At 36.9% G+C, this 16,747-nt stretch overlaps 1 protein-coding gene across 2 annotated transcripts in view; it reads right to left on the bottom strand.

Moving 5' to 3' along the window:
* USP45 (ubiquitin specific peptidase 45) overlaps positions 1-16,747 on the bottom strand; it is an 80,334-nt gene that overhangs the window by 23,178 nt on the left and 40,409 nt on the right. For both annotated transcript variants that reach the window (XM_036766645.1, XM_036766646.1), the window contains exon 9: positions 3,123-3,210. In XM_036766645.1, the coding sequence (XP_036622540.1) occupies positions 3,123-3,210 (88 nt within the window). The remainder of the gene's footprint in view (positions 1-3,122; positions 3,211-16,747) is intronic.

Here is a 16,747-nt window from a genome sequence, read left to right as displayed (position 1 = left end):
ATCAGCTATTATAATTTAAGTTGGATTAAAGTGCCTGGCCACATAAAGTAAATGCGCACTTACAAAACCAAGGACTGCAGTTCCTTCTGTCAGTCTGTCTTAATTAGCTTTATTTTAACTGACAATTTTATTATCTATGGGGAATTAGGCCTCGCATTACTTTGACTATCTAGTATGTGACTTTCACAATTTCTTCTTCCAATGCTACAGTTACAACAATTTCAAAATATAGTACAGTATTATAGTTAATTATTTTACCCTGTGACAGACTTCATGCTTTGTCAGATAATTTTTAAGAATTGCTGTTGCTAACTTCTGTGTAATAAATGTTAAAAATAATAAAGGTCTACACTAACCACAGTACAGTTTAAAAATCTAATACATTCATTAAGATTGTAAGCTGGCTGAGAAAAAAACTATAGTTGCATATTTGGAAAACACAGTGAGAATCAACTTGAAGACCTACTTACTGCTGTACATTTCACTTTGAAATATGTGAATAATGATAGTACTAGATGATGTTTATCTAATGCTTTAAGATTTGCAAAAGCATTTTACGCACATTTCCTCATTTGAGCCTCACAACAACAGACCAGGTAGCTCACTACAGGTGTTATCATCTCCATTTGGTAGAAGAGGTAACTAAGGTTTGGATAAGATGAGATCCTGAGCTTAGATTTGAACCCAGTTCTCCTGGCTTCAAATTTAATACTCTATTACACTATGCTGCCTCTCGATAATGATTCATATTTATGCCACATCTTAAAAGTTTTCAACTTCACATCAACATTATAAGATAAAAATTAAACTTATTTTATAAATATTTTTATTTTATCAAATTTTCCTATTAAAATATCAAATATTTTACCAAATATTCTTATTTTATAAAGAACATGGAGGCTCACAGAGGTTAAGTGACCTGTCCAAGGTCAATCTGTTAGTACTTTGCATGGGTCAGGGCCTTGACTCCAATTCTATTATTTTTCCACTTATTATGTGAATTACCATTTCTAACTATAGTTTAACATGCCAAAGCATATTAAGTAATACAAAACTTAATAAGGATTTTTTTTATGTTGGGAACAGAAAATTCATAGTAAAATCCTACTAAATATCTTAGTTTATCAGAACATTTAAATAAATAGTTAACATCCAACCAACTAGATGAATGTTAACAACCCATTTAAATAAGAGAAATGTATCTAACAATGATAGAATTGTTATAGAATCCCACCAATTCAAATAGGAATCCCACTCTATATCATTCAATTCAACCATAAGCACCTAAACTATGTGCAACTGAGTTAATTAATAGAAATAAAAATATCCAAGTCTACCCTCAAGTAGTTTATGATCTAATGGTGAAAGGTCAAAAAGAGATAAGAAAACACAGGGTGTTCCTAAAGTCGGGACACATGGGCAAAAATGCATATTTTCAAGAAATGAAATGAATGAAGTTTTCAACAACATTTTATTTAATTGGAATATTAACAAACAACATCTTCAATATGATTTCCTTCCATCATTTGTGATGCAAAGGTTGATGCGCTTTGCAAGATTCACGTGAACTCGATGCAATAACTCCACATTGCTGTCAATCTTAGCACATTCACTCTATGCGTTCAATCAAGTGTGTTGCATCCATGATTTTCATTGAGTACACCTTATCCTTTAGCACACCCAAGAAAAAGAAGTCAAGGGGGCTAAGGTCTGTTAATATTCCAAATATTTCAAAATATGTATTTTTGCCTATGTGTCCAGACTTTAGGGACACCCTGTACCGTACAATACAGGAGAGAATGTGATATATACCAAGAAGAAATACAAAACAATGCATATTAAGAATAAGTAGAGAGTACTTTTCACTAAGGTGACATCAGGGCAGGTTTCATGGAGGAACTAGCACCTCTGCTAAGCATTGAAGAAAAGGATTTTAATACGCAGAAAGGTGAAGTGAGTTTGTTTCAGTGTAGTAAGTCCTGTGTAAATGCAGGATGTATTTGGGGGCGGGGTGGGGGAGCTAGTAGTTCAGTATGGCTGGAATGCTAGGGCACTCAAAGTTTTGAGTCTGATTGACCAGGGAGGATATGACACCATCAATGTTGTGTTGTTGTTGTTCAACTGTTTCAGTTTGACTCTTCATGACCCCATCTGGGGTTTTCTTGGAAAAGATATTGGAGTGGTTTGACATTTCCTTCTCCAGCTCATTTTACAAATGAGGAAGCTGAGGCAGAATTAAGCACAGGGTCACACAGGTAGTAAGTGTCTGAAGCCAGATCTGAACTCTAGAAGATGAGTCTTCCTGACTCCAGGACTGGACTCTATCAACTGCACCAGCTAGCTGCCTTGACACCACCAACAGAAACAGGTAAACTAGAAGGACAGGTTGTATTTAGTTACACAGGCAGAATCTTATAACTGGCTAAATGATGTCACAGCAGGATTTTGTAACTTCATGACATGGTTTAGCTAAAATATATTAACAACATATGATATATGATATGATACTATACAATATGATATAACCTAACGCAACGTAACATAATATAATATAAATTAACACTGGTTGGGACAATCTCATGAAGTACGTATGAAAACTGTTAGAAAATTCTAATCCTACTTGGTTTTCCTCTAATGAAAAAATTGGGAGCAATAAAGATAGAGAACTGTACTACTTCAGTTTGCAACAGTAGAAATATAAGAGTGTAAGGTTTAAGGTATATTGATTTTTTTTCTTTGAAAGATGCAGCTATTTCGCAGCATATTACTTTTTAGCTTAAAAAGAGGATTAATTCTTATGGTTATTTTGTAAAAAATTCATTCTATATGAACAAATAGGAAAAAAAATGAAATGTAGGTTCTTTTAATATGCAAGTTATGAGAAATCAATGGACTGCTTATGGCCAAAGTTATATAGTTGTGCTAGAGTGGAAGAAAAATGACCTTGAAGAAGGAAATTAAAAGAACCATTTATAAACTTGAGCTCTTTTGAAATTAAATTCTAGAATGATACTACATCTCTGCACATCACTGTCTACATTATGGAAAATAGGCATATTGATATTTTTAAAATATATATGCATATATGTAACATTTAAAATAATAACCAGAAGAAATTTCACCTTTGTTTCTTCTATCCTCACTGCATCCAGTAAATAATGGAGAAGTTCCTGACTGTCCTGCTGTTGGAAACCTTTAAATCGTGGAGCCCTGTGATTTAAAAAAGAAAAAAAAGAAGGTAGGGAGAAGAGAAAGAACAATGATACACAGAATTTTGTGAGTATTATATATAAACACTTGAAAATAACAATACCACAAAATAAAGGCTTCAAGAAATATAACAATTTTCACATATTGACTCAAACTTTTCCTTGGTGTCACATAAAGTTAGATGTGAGACATACAAATATTGCAATAAATAAGAAACCATAAAGACACATTAACAAAAAATAGATAATGTTCAATTTTATAGTATCTAGAGAGAACTATGATTCTGTGCTTACTATACTACAGACTTCAAAACGGCAAAGCTAGTACTTTATTTAAGCTATGTTTCTTATCCAGCACTTGGTATGGTGCTCTGAACAACAGGTCATAATAGAGGTTTGCAGAATGGAAATAGTTTCCATATTATCTCTAGCATAATGAAAAATATTTTCTTTAAAACTACTAACACAGTGGATGACCTCCCTATAACATTTGTCTAGAAAGGTGCTTTAGCTTACTGAAGTTGACTGAAAGGACCTAAAAAGCAGTCTTAAAGCATAGGCTTCCTCAGAAGACAGTATTTTCAAGAGGCTCCATTGTTAAAATGTGGAAGTTAATTGTTTCCCAAGACAATTCAGGAATTAAACCCACAGATATTCTAAATACAGTTGCAATAATAAAGAATTTGCATAAGTACTTAAAAATAAGATCTTGACAGAATATCTAGAATTATTTGCCCATCTAGACTTAAAAAGGATTATCTAGTTCTAGAGCCTGAAATATAGGAACAACTGGGTTTTTTAAGAAGCTAATTCTTTTTTTTTTTTTAATGCAATCAATGACTTGCCCTGGCTCACAAAGCCAGTAAGTGCCAAGTGTCTGAGGCTGGATTTAAACTCAGATCCTCCTGATTGAAGGGCCAGTACTCTATCCACTGTGCCATCTAGTGCCCTTTAAAAAGCTAATTCTAAAGGTTTCTATTGTTTAAATTTAAAAAGTAAGTAGTCAACAAGCATTTACTATGTGCCAAGCACTATTATAAACACTGGGAATATAAATATAAGCAAAAAGAAGACAGTCCCTGTCCTCAAGGACCTTACATTTTAATGGGGGAAGACAATCAGTTAATCAAACATTTCTTAAGTGTCTACTATATAATACCTGTCACTATGCCAAGTGTTGGGGATACAGAAAAGAGGCAAAAGACGGTCCCTTCTCTCAAGGAGCTTACAGTCTAATGGGGGAATCAACATGCACACAAATGTATACAAAGTGAGCTATATACAGGATAAATAGGAAATAATGGAGGAAAGGCACTGGGGAAGATGTCCTAATGAAGGTGGGATTTTAGTTGGAAGTTAAAGTCAGGGAGGTCAGTAGTCAAGGGTGTAGGAAGAACATTCCAGGTATGGGAGACAGCCAGAGAGAATGCCTGGAGCTTAGAGATGGAGAGGGTCTTGTTCATGGAACAGCCAGGAGGGCAGTCACTGGATTGAAGAGTATGGGGAGTAAGGTGCATGAAAATTAGAAAGACAGGAGGGGGCTAGGTTATGAAGGCCTTTGAATACTAAACATAGTGTTTTATATTTGTTCCTGGAGGCAACAGGAAGCCACTGGAGTTTAGTGAGTGAGGTATGGGGTGGGGTTGGGGGTTGGGCATGTGTGTGACATGGCTCTAATTTTTCTTTTGGAGGGGGGAAGGGCAATTAGGTTTAAGTGACTTGCCCATGGTCACACAGCTAGTAAGTGTCAATCGTCTGAGGCCGGATTTGAACTCAGGTCTTCCTGACTCCAGAGCCGGTACTCTATTCACTGCACCACCTAGCTGCCCCAGGGCGTGTGTGTGACATGAATGGGCCTGCTTTTTAGGAAAATTACATCAGCGGTCAAATAGAGGATGGATTGGGGTGGGGAGAGTTGAGGCAAGCAGATCCCAACAGCAGGCTATTGAAATAATTTAGGTGTGAGTTGATGAGGGCCTGTACCAGAAGGGTGGCAGTGTCAGAGGAGAGAAGATATTGTAAAAGTGAAATCAAAAGGCCTTGACGACAGCTTGGATATGGGGCTGGGCTATGACAGGTAGTGAGGAATCAAGGATGACTCCCAGGTCATAAGCCTGAGGGACTGGAAAGATGGTGTTACCCTCTAAGGCGATAGGGAATGTGGGAGAAGGGTTTGGGGGAAAGAAAATGAGTTCCATTTTGGACATACAGAGAGTTTAAGATGTCTACCAGAGATTATGAGATCACTAAGTGAAGTAGTATAGCAGGAGAAGAGAAGGGAACCTAGGACAGAAGTCTGTGGGATACCCACAGTTAGAGGGTGTGATCTACCAGGATGAGCCAGCAAAGGAGAAAGAGTAGTCAGGCAGTCACACTGGCAGGAGGAAAATCGGGGGGTGGGGGGAGAAGAGAGAGTGAGAGAGAGAGAGAATGAATATGACTCTAGGAGGAAAGAGTGATCAAAGGTGTCAAAGGCTGCAGAGAGGTCAAGGAGAATTAGAAATGAGAAGAGGTCACTGGATTTGGCAAGTAAGAGATCATTGGTAACTTTGGAGAAAGAAGATTCGGTGGAATGGTAAGCTTGGAAGCCAGATTGTAAGGGGTTAAGAGAGTGAGAGGAGAGAAGGTGGGGGCAACTATTGTAGACAACCTTTTCGAGGAGTTTAGCTACAAAATGCAGAAGAGATACAAGATGATACCATGGTTAGAAGGGTCAAGTGAGGGTTTTTTCCAGGATAGGGAAGACATGAGCATATGTGTAGGCAGTAGGAAATGAGCCAGTAGCGAGAAATATTGAAAGTAAACGAAAAAGTGGGGATGACAGAGGGAGCAATCTGCTGGAAGAGATGGGATGGAACATGATCACTTGAACAAGCAGAAAGGTTAGTCTTATTGAGGAGTAAGGCCACTTCATTATGTGCAACAGGGGTTAAGTGGCAGAAGGCACCCACACTGCAGAAGATGAGGAAAAGGGGAAAAGAGGGAGTTCATGGTGAACAGTCTCAATTTTTCTGTAAAATATGAGGCAAGGTTCTTAACCTAGAGAATGGAGGGGAAGGGGAATCGTTGTAGGTTTGAGGAGGGATGAAAAAGTTTGGAAGAGTGGTTGTGGGGAGTAGGATAGTGAATTGATAAAGAAGATATAGTGGGATTGCCTAGCAGCAGTGAGGGCCCAACAGAGGTTATGTAACATAAATTTGTAGTGGATCCAGTACAAATGGTGAGGTGATTTTCTCCACCTTCATTAAATCAAAACAACCCAGGTTTTACCTCAGACTGAGCATACTGGAAAAGATGACAAAACACTTGAAAGGTTAAAAACAGATATAAACTGGTTAACTAGCAATACTGGTTAAGTTGTGAAATGGTCCAGCTATTCTGGAAAGCAATTTGGAATCATTCTTAAAAAGTGACTATAAAATATATATACTTTGACTAAAGATCCCACTCCAATATACATACTCCAGGGAGGTAAACAAACAGAAAAGGTTCCATATGTGTCAAAATCTTCATTGTAACACTTTGTAGTGGTAAAGAATTGGAAACAAAGTAGATACTCATCAAGTGGTAAATGACCAAATAAATTGTGGTGCATGCATATAATGGGATATTACTGCCCTGTTAGAGAAACATGTACAGTGACTGTATACAATGTCAAAGTACTGTCATCCTTCCAGTCTTTCAGGCTCTCAACCTAGATATTATGCTCAACTCCTCATTCTCTCCCCTTTCCCCCAACCAAATGCCATGTCTCACAGTTTCTATCTTTCTAACACTATCTGTTGTGTATGCTCCATTCTCTCCTCTGACAACGCCACCACCCTTGGTGTAGGATACCTGACATATCGAAGTAGGCTGCTCCCTGTTCCTCCTATCTCAAGTCCCTCCCCACTCAGCTATCAAAATGATCTTCTGAAAGTACAGGTCTAACTATGCCATACCATTTAATAAACTCCACTGGCTCCCTTTTGCCTCCAGGGTTAAACATAAAATCCTCTCTTTGGTTTATAAAACCCTTTCTAACCTACCAGTCTTCTTAATAATCCCTAACTCACTCCCACATATTCTGTGATCTAGTGACACTGGCCTCCTTGTTGTTCTTTGCATAGAACACCCCATCTCCTGACTCCAGGCATTTTCACTGGCCGTCTCTCACACTTAGAACTCTCTCCTTCATCCTTACATTGTGGCTGCCTTCAGGTCTTGGATATAGTCGCACCTCCTTTAAAAAGTCATTTCCAATTCTCCTTAATCTTAGTGTCTTCCCTTTGAAATTATCTTTATGTATCTTGTTTCTACATAGGCATTTGTATGTTGTCTCCCCCATTAGCGTGATCCTTGAGAGCAGAGACTGTTTTCTGCCTTTCTTTGTATTCTCAGGGCTTAGTACATAGTAGGAACTTAAAAAATGCCTGTTGACTGACTAAACCATTGCAAAAAGAAAGAGAAGATAACAACAACAACAAATTGAATACTGTAATTATAATGATCCAGAGAGTCGAGGACTAAGGGGATGGATGGCACATAGCAGACTTGGCTGGTGTTTTGTATGGTTTTGCTGCACTGCTTTTTCTGCTTTCTTTTTTTATTCCTTGTCTAGAAAATAAGGTGAAATAAAAATGAAAGGTGACATTAAAAAAAAAGTCAAAGGGACTAGACTATCTTTTTATATCATGATTCGAACAAATTCTTTTAGCTATTATCTTCTTGTGGCCATTACAAAATTCAACCTGCTCTTATACTTTATTGCTGGCACCATACAACAGGTTTCTGTACATTGGGACTAGCTTCCATATGTCATCACATCTGTGAATGGTCACCACAACTTACCATCTTAGAGCCCTCCACTTTTGCCAGAAGCATATTTTAGATAAGACAAGTACATCTTTTGGCTGTCAGATTTGTATGATCAATGTGATCTATTTTTTCTTTATTTATATAATTGTTATTTTTTCCTGATAATACTGCTTTGTTTTCCAAATAAAACTACAGAGTTTGGGGGTGGGGGGCGGTGAGATATGGGGAAAGGGTGAGAGAATATAGCTAGGAATGAAAGCTCACTAGGATTACTTTTATAAATGAGAGCTGCCCTCAATTTTTGGGTAATGGTGCTTTGGTACTGTATGAGAATTTCTCAAAGTATGTGGAATGTCACATTTCAAAAAAAAAAGCTATAATTCACATTTATGTATCATTTTATAGGTGACTGAACGTTATTTTAGAAAGCATTAAGATAATGTAGACAAACTAGTTTTGTATTTAGAAAGTGACATTTCTACCATCACAACATCTCTTGAGTACGTTCCCTTCTCCCCACTTCTGTAACAACCACTGTAGATCAGGCCTTTATCTTCTCCACTACTGTATCAGCTTTCTAACTGGTCTCCCGATCTCGTCTCTTCCTACTCCTAATCCATCCACCCAAACGGCTGCTGAAGTGATTTTCCTAAGACACAGTTCTGACCATGTCACACCACCTACTAATTAAATACCAATGATTCCCTTCAGGATATGCTGATTTTGTTTGGCATTAAACCCCACAACCCAGCCCCTTCCTACATTTTTAATATTCTTATACTTTTCTCCTTTCCATTCACTCTGTGGTCTGATCACTCTGGCCTACTTGCTTTTTCTTTGCACATGAAACTATGTTCTGTCTCCAGTGCCTTTGCACTTGCTGTCCTCCAAGTCTAGAATGTTCTCACTCTTCATCTCTGCCTTTTAGAATCCCTTGCTTCCTTCAAGATTCAATTCTAATGCCACCTCCTTAGAGCACGCCTTTCCTGGTTCCTCCAGCTTCTAGTGCCTTTTCCTCTAAAATTATCTTCTCTCACCCACCTGAAAGTAAGGAACTATTTTTTTGCCCTTTTTTTGTATCCCCAGCTCTTGGTACAATGCCTGGAACACAGTGCTTAATAAATGTTTATTAATAAATTGGTTTTAAATACAGATCTGACCAGGTCTTTCTTCAACTCAATCAATTCCAGTGACTTTCTCTCAACTCTAGGATAAAATAGGAATTCTCCTTCTGTTTCACTTTTAAAGTCTTATACAACCTGGCCCCAATTTCTTTCTAGCTTCACTGGACAAACTCCTTCTGCATTCTGCGATCTGGCCAAACTGGCCTTCTCTCTGCTCCTCAGACAATTTATCTCCAGTTTTTCTCTCTCAGCTTTATCGCCCAAGTCTGGAATGCGATCACTTCTCATTTCTGCCTCATGGACTCTCTTCCTTCCTCCAAAATGTAACTCCAAAAACACCACCTTTTATATGAAACTTTTCTTGAAGCCAGTTATTAATGCCCTCCTTCTCTAATTACCTTGAATTTATTCTGTAAATACTTACATATGCACATACTGTCTCCCCTGATAGAATGTAAGATCCTTGAGAGTAGAAATGGTTTCATTTTTTTTTTCTTTGCATCTCCAGCATCTAGCTTAGCGCCTGGCAAAAAAGCAGACACTTAAATTCTTGTTGACTGATAAGTGAATGTATGCAGATGACCTTCAAGTCTTTATGTCCAGTTCTAGTCTTCCTCCTGAAATTTAGCTGTACTTCTCTAAATGCTTATTAAATATTTCAGATTGAAAGTCCTGTAGGCGTCTAAAATTCAACAAGTGCAAAACTGAATTCTGCCCTCAAACCCAGAATCCTTAAATTTCCTTATTTCTGTTGAGGGCACCACAACCCTTCTAGTTGCCCAGATTTGCAACCATCCTATTATGCTCCAATTTTCACTCTCCTTCACCTAAATATTAATCAGTTGTCCTCTTCTACCTCTTACAAAAACCTTCATATTCTCTGTACTCACACAGCCATTACCCTCATTCTTTATCATCTCTCATATAGATTATAGCTATGGCCTCCTACTTGGTCTCCCTCTCTCAAATCTCCCTCTACTCCAATCCATCTTCTACACAGCTAGCTGTTAAGGTTAATGTTTTTGAAGTAAAGGTTTCACAATGTTCCCCACTCAATATACTATTTCAATGGTTCCCTATTACCTCTAGGATAAAATACTAATTCTTCTGTTTACCCTTCAAAGCCTTTACAACTTGGCTCCAATAGATCTTTCAAACACCTTCCTATTGCAATCTACAATTCACCAAACTGGTCTTCTTGTTATTCCTCACACACCACACTTCAGCCAACACTCCTATCATCTCCATGCCTTTGCAATGGTTCTAATGCACATGTACCTACCTCAGTGTTACCCTTTAATATCCTCTGTTTCCTTCAAAGCTGTTTAAAGAAATACCCACTCAATCGATTCTTCCCTGTTTCCTGTAGGCAACTTCAATCAGTTGCTAATACCATGCCCCTGAAAATAACTTTGTAAATACCTGCATTTATTTCTCTGCATAAATGTTGTTTTCCCCTAATAGAACACAGGTAGTGTTTCATTTTTGCCTTTTGCCCAGCACTTTGCACAGGGTCTAGTACATACATGCATGGCTCACTGAATTGTTCTTGAATGACTGAAGTTTGTTCAAGATTTGTTCAGTTCAACAGCTGTAAGCAATAATTTGAGATATAGTAAATATTATATGGATTTCATTTATAATGGTATTTCTAAGACAGTAAAACAAACCAACTCTATAGAACTTATGCATCTCAATTCTCCTCAATCTCAACCTTTTGACATCTGAAGCTAAAAGTTTTTTTGTGTGTGCATTTCCCAGTTTCTAAGGCTTATACTATCCCTTTTTACGCAGAATAAACCTTTGCCAAAGAGGAGTCCCTTGTCTTTTCGAAGGTCAACCTCCTTACATGTACACTTGAATTCATCCCTTCCCATCTTGTCCAGCAGATTTCACTTTCAATCATCTCCCCTATCTCTCTCAAATCTTCAACTTCTCCCTCCCTAATGCCCTCAAAAATGCCCAAGTGCCCTCCATCTAAAAAAAAAACAAAACAAAAAACCCTCAGTAGAACCAACTATCCTTTCATACAGCTACCATCTTAGTTCAGACTCTTATCAACTCTTGCCTAGATTACTGCAATGCCTTCTAATAGTATTTAATTTTTTTCCCAGTTATGTATCAAGACAATTTTTAGCATTCACTTTCACAAGATTTTGAGTTCCCAAATTCTTCTCCCTCCTTCCCCTCTTCCTAAAATGGTGGGCAATCTGATATAGGTTACACATGTGTTATCATGCAAAACACATTTCCATATTAGTCAGTTGTGAAAGAAGAAACAGATCAAAAGGCAAAAAAAAAAAAATCACGAAAAAGAATAAAAAGGTATGTTTTGATCTGCATTCAGAGTCCATCAGTTCTTTATCTGGATGTAGATAGCATTTTCCATCCTGGGTCCTACGTAATTGTCTTGGATTATTGTGTTGTTGACAAGAGCTAACTCATTCATAGTTGATTATCATAGAACATTGTTGAAGTTTTCCTGGTTCTGTCCATTTTACTTTGCATCAGTTTGTACAAGTCTTTCAAGGATTTTCTGAAATCTGCCTGTTCATCATTTCTTATTGCACAATAGTATGCCATTACATTCATACACCACAGCTTGTCCAGCCATTCCCCAAATGATGAACATCCCTTCAATTTCCCGTATTTTGCCACTATGACAAGGGCTGCTATAAATATTTTTGCACATGTAGGTTCTTTTCCCTTTTTTATGATCTCTTTGAGATACAGACCTAGTAGTGGTATTGTTGGATCAAAGGGTATGCATTGTTTGGTTGCCCTTTGGGCACAGTTCCAAATTGCTCTCCAGAATGGTTGGATCAATTCACAACAGTGCATCAGTGTCCCAATTTTCCCACATCCTCTCCAACATTTATCATTTTCCTTTTTTTGTCAAATTAGCCAATCTGATAGGTGAGGTGGTATCTGAAGAGTTGTTTGTACTTGCATTTCTCTAATCAAAAGTGAGTTAGAGCACTTCTCATATGACTAGAGATAGCTTTGATTTCTTTATCTGAAAACTGCCTGTTCATATCCTTTGACCATTTGTCAACTGAGGAAAGGCTTATATTCTTATAAATCTGACTCAGTTCTCTATATATTTGAGAAATGAGACTTTATCAGAGACATTTGTTTCTCAGCTTTCTGCTTTCCTTCTAATCTTGTCTGCACTGCTTTTGAGGGTTTTTTTGTGCATAAGTTTTTAAATTTAATATAAACAAAATTATCTATTTTGCATTTCATAACAATAGGGCAGAAAGGTGAGGAGAGGGAGGGAGAGAAAATCTGGAACCCCAAAACTTGTGGAATTGAATGTTGTAAACTGAAAACAAAAAATAAATTTATTTTAAAAAGAGAAAAAAATTACTTCATTTCTCTTCTTTCATGTACCAGTTCTCCAAAGAACAAGACGTAAGTCTTACTTCTGTGGTTTTACTGCATATTTTTTTGTAAACCTCCATACTACCTCATCTAATGCTTTGCATGACTTAGGGCCTAAATAAATGTTTACACATATATTCTCTTTCTAAGCCAACATCATTCTTTAGGTTGTATTCATGATGTTCTTCAAGTTAATATCTCCACTCCCTAACATGTTGAGATATTTATCTACTTCAAACTTTAACCTATTCATATCCCTATAAAGTGTGAATAACACAATTAAGATGCTTCATTCAAGAACAGAAAGCTTGGAACCATTTAAGTCTTTAAAAAACTTCACTGCCAGAAATAATGTGTATATGACATGCATTTATATTTGAATTTATGTTGAATACTTTTTTAGGAAAATGAGTTACTATAACATTTGAAAAAAATTTTACTGGCCATTGATTGGCAGCATCATAAAGTAGAAAGCCTGTTAAACTTGGAGCCACAGGACTTGTGTGTGAAACTCAGCTTTGATACTCATTAGCTGTGTGATTTCATCTAACAATTCATTTAACCTACATGGGCCTCAGTTTCTTCACCTGTAAACCTTAATAAAAGGATTTGTTCTGTAAAACTTGGACTCAATCAAAAGGCTGCACCCAAGGACCTAAAAGGGCCTAAAAGGCCTCAAGGTCACTGGTTCCCCACCCCTGGTAGCACTTAGCACAGTGCCTGGAATAAAAGGCTGCACCCAAGGACCTAAAAGGGCCTAAAAGGCCTCAAGGTCACTGGTTCCCCACCCCTGGTAGCACTTAGCACAGTGCCTGGAATATAAAAGGCACTTAATAAATGCTTAATGACTGAATGACAACTCTATCCTTCATACAGAGTTAAAGTCAATCAAGTGTAATAAAATACACATGTATTCCTTTAGTATGGAAAATTTGGTCAGTCATAAAGACTCCATGTAAGTCAAAAGTCTGTGGTCTTAATATCCAGAATAGTGGAAAACAAACAGAAGGGCCCTGTTAGCAATGCTCACAATCTGGCCCAACAAACGCTTGACAGCTGCAACACTAACAAAATTAACAGTGGATGAATTAGTACCAGACAATAAACAGTTGTTATGAGAAGAATCACCCTTTTCTTTTTCCTTTTCAAAAAAGTTCCTTTATATTTCTTATCCATTTATGTAATTCAGCATATGCTACACAGAGGTACTTTAGAAACATGTCAAAAAAGAAGTGCTACATACAGGACAAAAAGAGGTCACTGAGATGACAGGAATTGTGCTACTGATGATACGCAGGGTACCACAAAAGTCTCGGTGGAGTTCTAAGCTTTAGTAACTTACCTAGCTCTAGTAGCTTAAAACAACACTGGGACTTCTGGGGCATCCTGTATAAAATCCAACATATAAATGTTTAAGCTTAAGGGGAAGAGATATGAACTTCTTTGTCTTGTCACCAATTAAGTATACTACTGCTTACCATTTTGAATTCTGCTATTTGACCTTTTTTCATCCAAAGTATTTAACATGCTTAATTTTGGCTGATTCAGAAATCCAAGCAGAAAAATTCTATAGACAGCAATATAAAAATCAAGTGGTCTTCTTGTGTTTGAAATGGTCTGTTAAACACTTACATTGATTCTTTTCCATTTTTATTATTATAAAAAATATTGAAATAATCAGTGTTCAAGATTGCTGAGGAAACTGACAGCTCTGTAACTGCAAAATCACCTAGTTTCTACTCCATGAAGAATTCAAGGTAATAATGACTCCTATATTCAATGAGATACTCTATGATCTTTGTTTTGCATCTATGACACCATTTGAGCTAGAGATGAGAACTTCTTTTCACCTAGGTAAATAAGTATACTGTCATAATCCAAGAAAATAAGGCAATTTTGATTTCCTATTGCTCGTGGATTCTCTGGTAGCAAACGTAGGTGAAAATACCCATCCCTCTACAACAAACAAAACAGCTACAGCATTTATCACCTAGCAAATATTACTACAGTTTGTTATAACCTTACAACTTTATATGTTATTACAATGCAAGCTGAGGTTACATTAGAAGCCCCAAGTTTCAACCGGTATAAACACTCTTTCACAAGCAAAAATAAAATACATATATACACATTTAAAAGGAATTTTTCTGCACTTTCATCCAAACAACTACTAATTTAGCAAGTATATAATAATAAAAATTTACATTTACATAATGCTTTAAAATTGACAAAAATTCATTTTCTATACATTACTTCACTTGATGATCATATCAACCTTATGAATCAGAGAGTACAGGTATTATTACCTCCATTTTTCAAAGGAGGATACTAAAGTAAATAAATGATCCAGCTCATACAGCTACTAAGTGGCAGGGCTGGAATTCAAATCTAAATCTTCCAGTCATTTCACAGCATGTTGCTTCCTACAGTGTACCAAGCGTCTGTGGGATATGAAGGATAAGATATGGTCTACTTCTTTCAAAAATTATTGTTGTTTTTGTTTTTTTATACCACAGATGCACTTTATGCCCTAATAAAAGAATTATTTCATTGTTAAAAATAAAGAGATAATTAAGTAAAAGTAACAGATGTAAATATCTAAAAAGCAGGGCATACAACATTCTGTTATTTGAAGTCACCAACCTTTCTCTCCAAACATATAGGAAGTATGTTTCATCATCTATTCTCCATGATATCAATCTTTCAAGGAAATTTTTAAATACACACACACACACATATGTATATATGACTGGCACATAGGAATGGCAGGACAATGTCATATCTTCCAACTTGAATTAGATTAACCATTAACCAGTGGGTTTAGAGAAAGATTTTAGAGAATTATACAGAAGGTTCAAAGAAGAAAAGAGCACAGCTGTATTGGTTAAGTGATGGGTGGAAGCCCTTTTAAGCTAAGAGCTCTTCTTCCTATGTTTCTCACCCCAACTCCTTTCATAAAAGTGTACGAATAGTAGAAAGGCCAAGCACAAGGTGGAATAAGTACAGTCAGTTGTGAAGCAATTATTAAGTGTCCATTATATGCCAGGTGCTGCGTAAGTGCTGAGGATACATCAAAAGGCAAACTTTCAAAGAAGTGCACAGTTTAATAGGGGAGACAAGTACACAACAATATACAAACAAGATCTATAGAGGATAAATTGGAGATAATCAGAGAAGAAAGGCACTAGTATTAAGGGGGATCAGGAATGACACCTTGTAGAAAGCGGGATTTTAGTTAGGACTTGAAGGATGCCAGGAAGTCAGAAATGGAGATGAGAAAGCATGGGGGCATGGGGTGATAGCTAGTGAAAATGTCTGGACATAGGAAATGGAGTGTCATATGTGACAAACACCAAGGAGGACAGTATCACTGGATAGCAGGGAAGGAGTAAGGTATAAGAAGAGTGGAAAGGTAGGAAGTACTAAGGTATTTGAAGATCCCTTGCGTCAGTTCCCACTTCTAAAATCAGGTCCTGCCTGGTGTTTCAGACTTTGCTTTTAAAATTAATGAAATAGCAAAATTCAAATGTGAACAACTGAGAGGAATGAAGTGGGATGGGAGATTTATCTGGAAATCCGCTGGAGCACTGCTTTACTTTTTTTTAAAAAATAAGTTTTTGTATCCACATAAATCATTGGCATTTCTACATATTACTAACAAAGCCCAACAGTAAGAGACAGAGAAATTCCATTTAAAGTTACTGTAGACATAAAATAGTTGGGAGTCTACCTCCCAAATGAACTACGTGAACACAGTTACAAAACACTACGAAAAATTATTTTATAGAGCTAGAAAGAACAATAACAAAATTCATCTGGAAGACCAAAAGGTCCAGAATATCGAGGGATTTAATGAAAAGAAGAGCAAGGGAAGGTGGCCTAGCTGTACCAGATCTTAAATTGTATTATAACGGAGCAATCATCAAAACTACTTGGTACTGGCTAAGAAACAGAGTGGTGGATCACTGGCATAGGTTAGGTACACAAGACACAATAGCCAATGACTACAGTAATCTATTATTTGATAAATCCAAAGACTATAGCTTCTCAGGTAAGAACTCACTATTTAACAAAAACTGCCAGGAAAACTGGAAAACAATATGGCAGAAACTAGGCACAGACCAACATCTTACACCCTATACCAAGATAAAGTCAAAAATGGGTACATGATTTAGATATAAAGACTGATACTATAAGCAAAGTAGAAGAGCAGGGAATAGTTTACCTATCAGA

This window comes from Trichosurus vulpecula, chromosome 7 (genome assembly GCF_011100635.1).
Source record: "Trichosurus vulpecula isolate mTriVul1 chromosome 7, mTriVul1.pri, whole genome shotgun sequence".
Lineage (NCBI taxonomy): Eukaryota > Metazoa > Chordata > Mammalia > Diprotodontia > Phalangeridae > Trichosurus > Trichosurus vulpecula.
The sequence above is the reverse complement of the archived record's forward strand: the minus strand, read 5'-3'. Positions and strand labels throughout refer to the sequence as shown.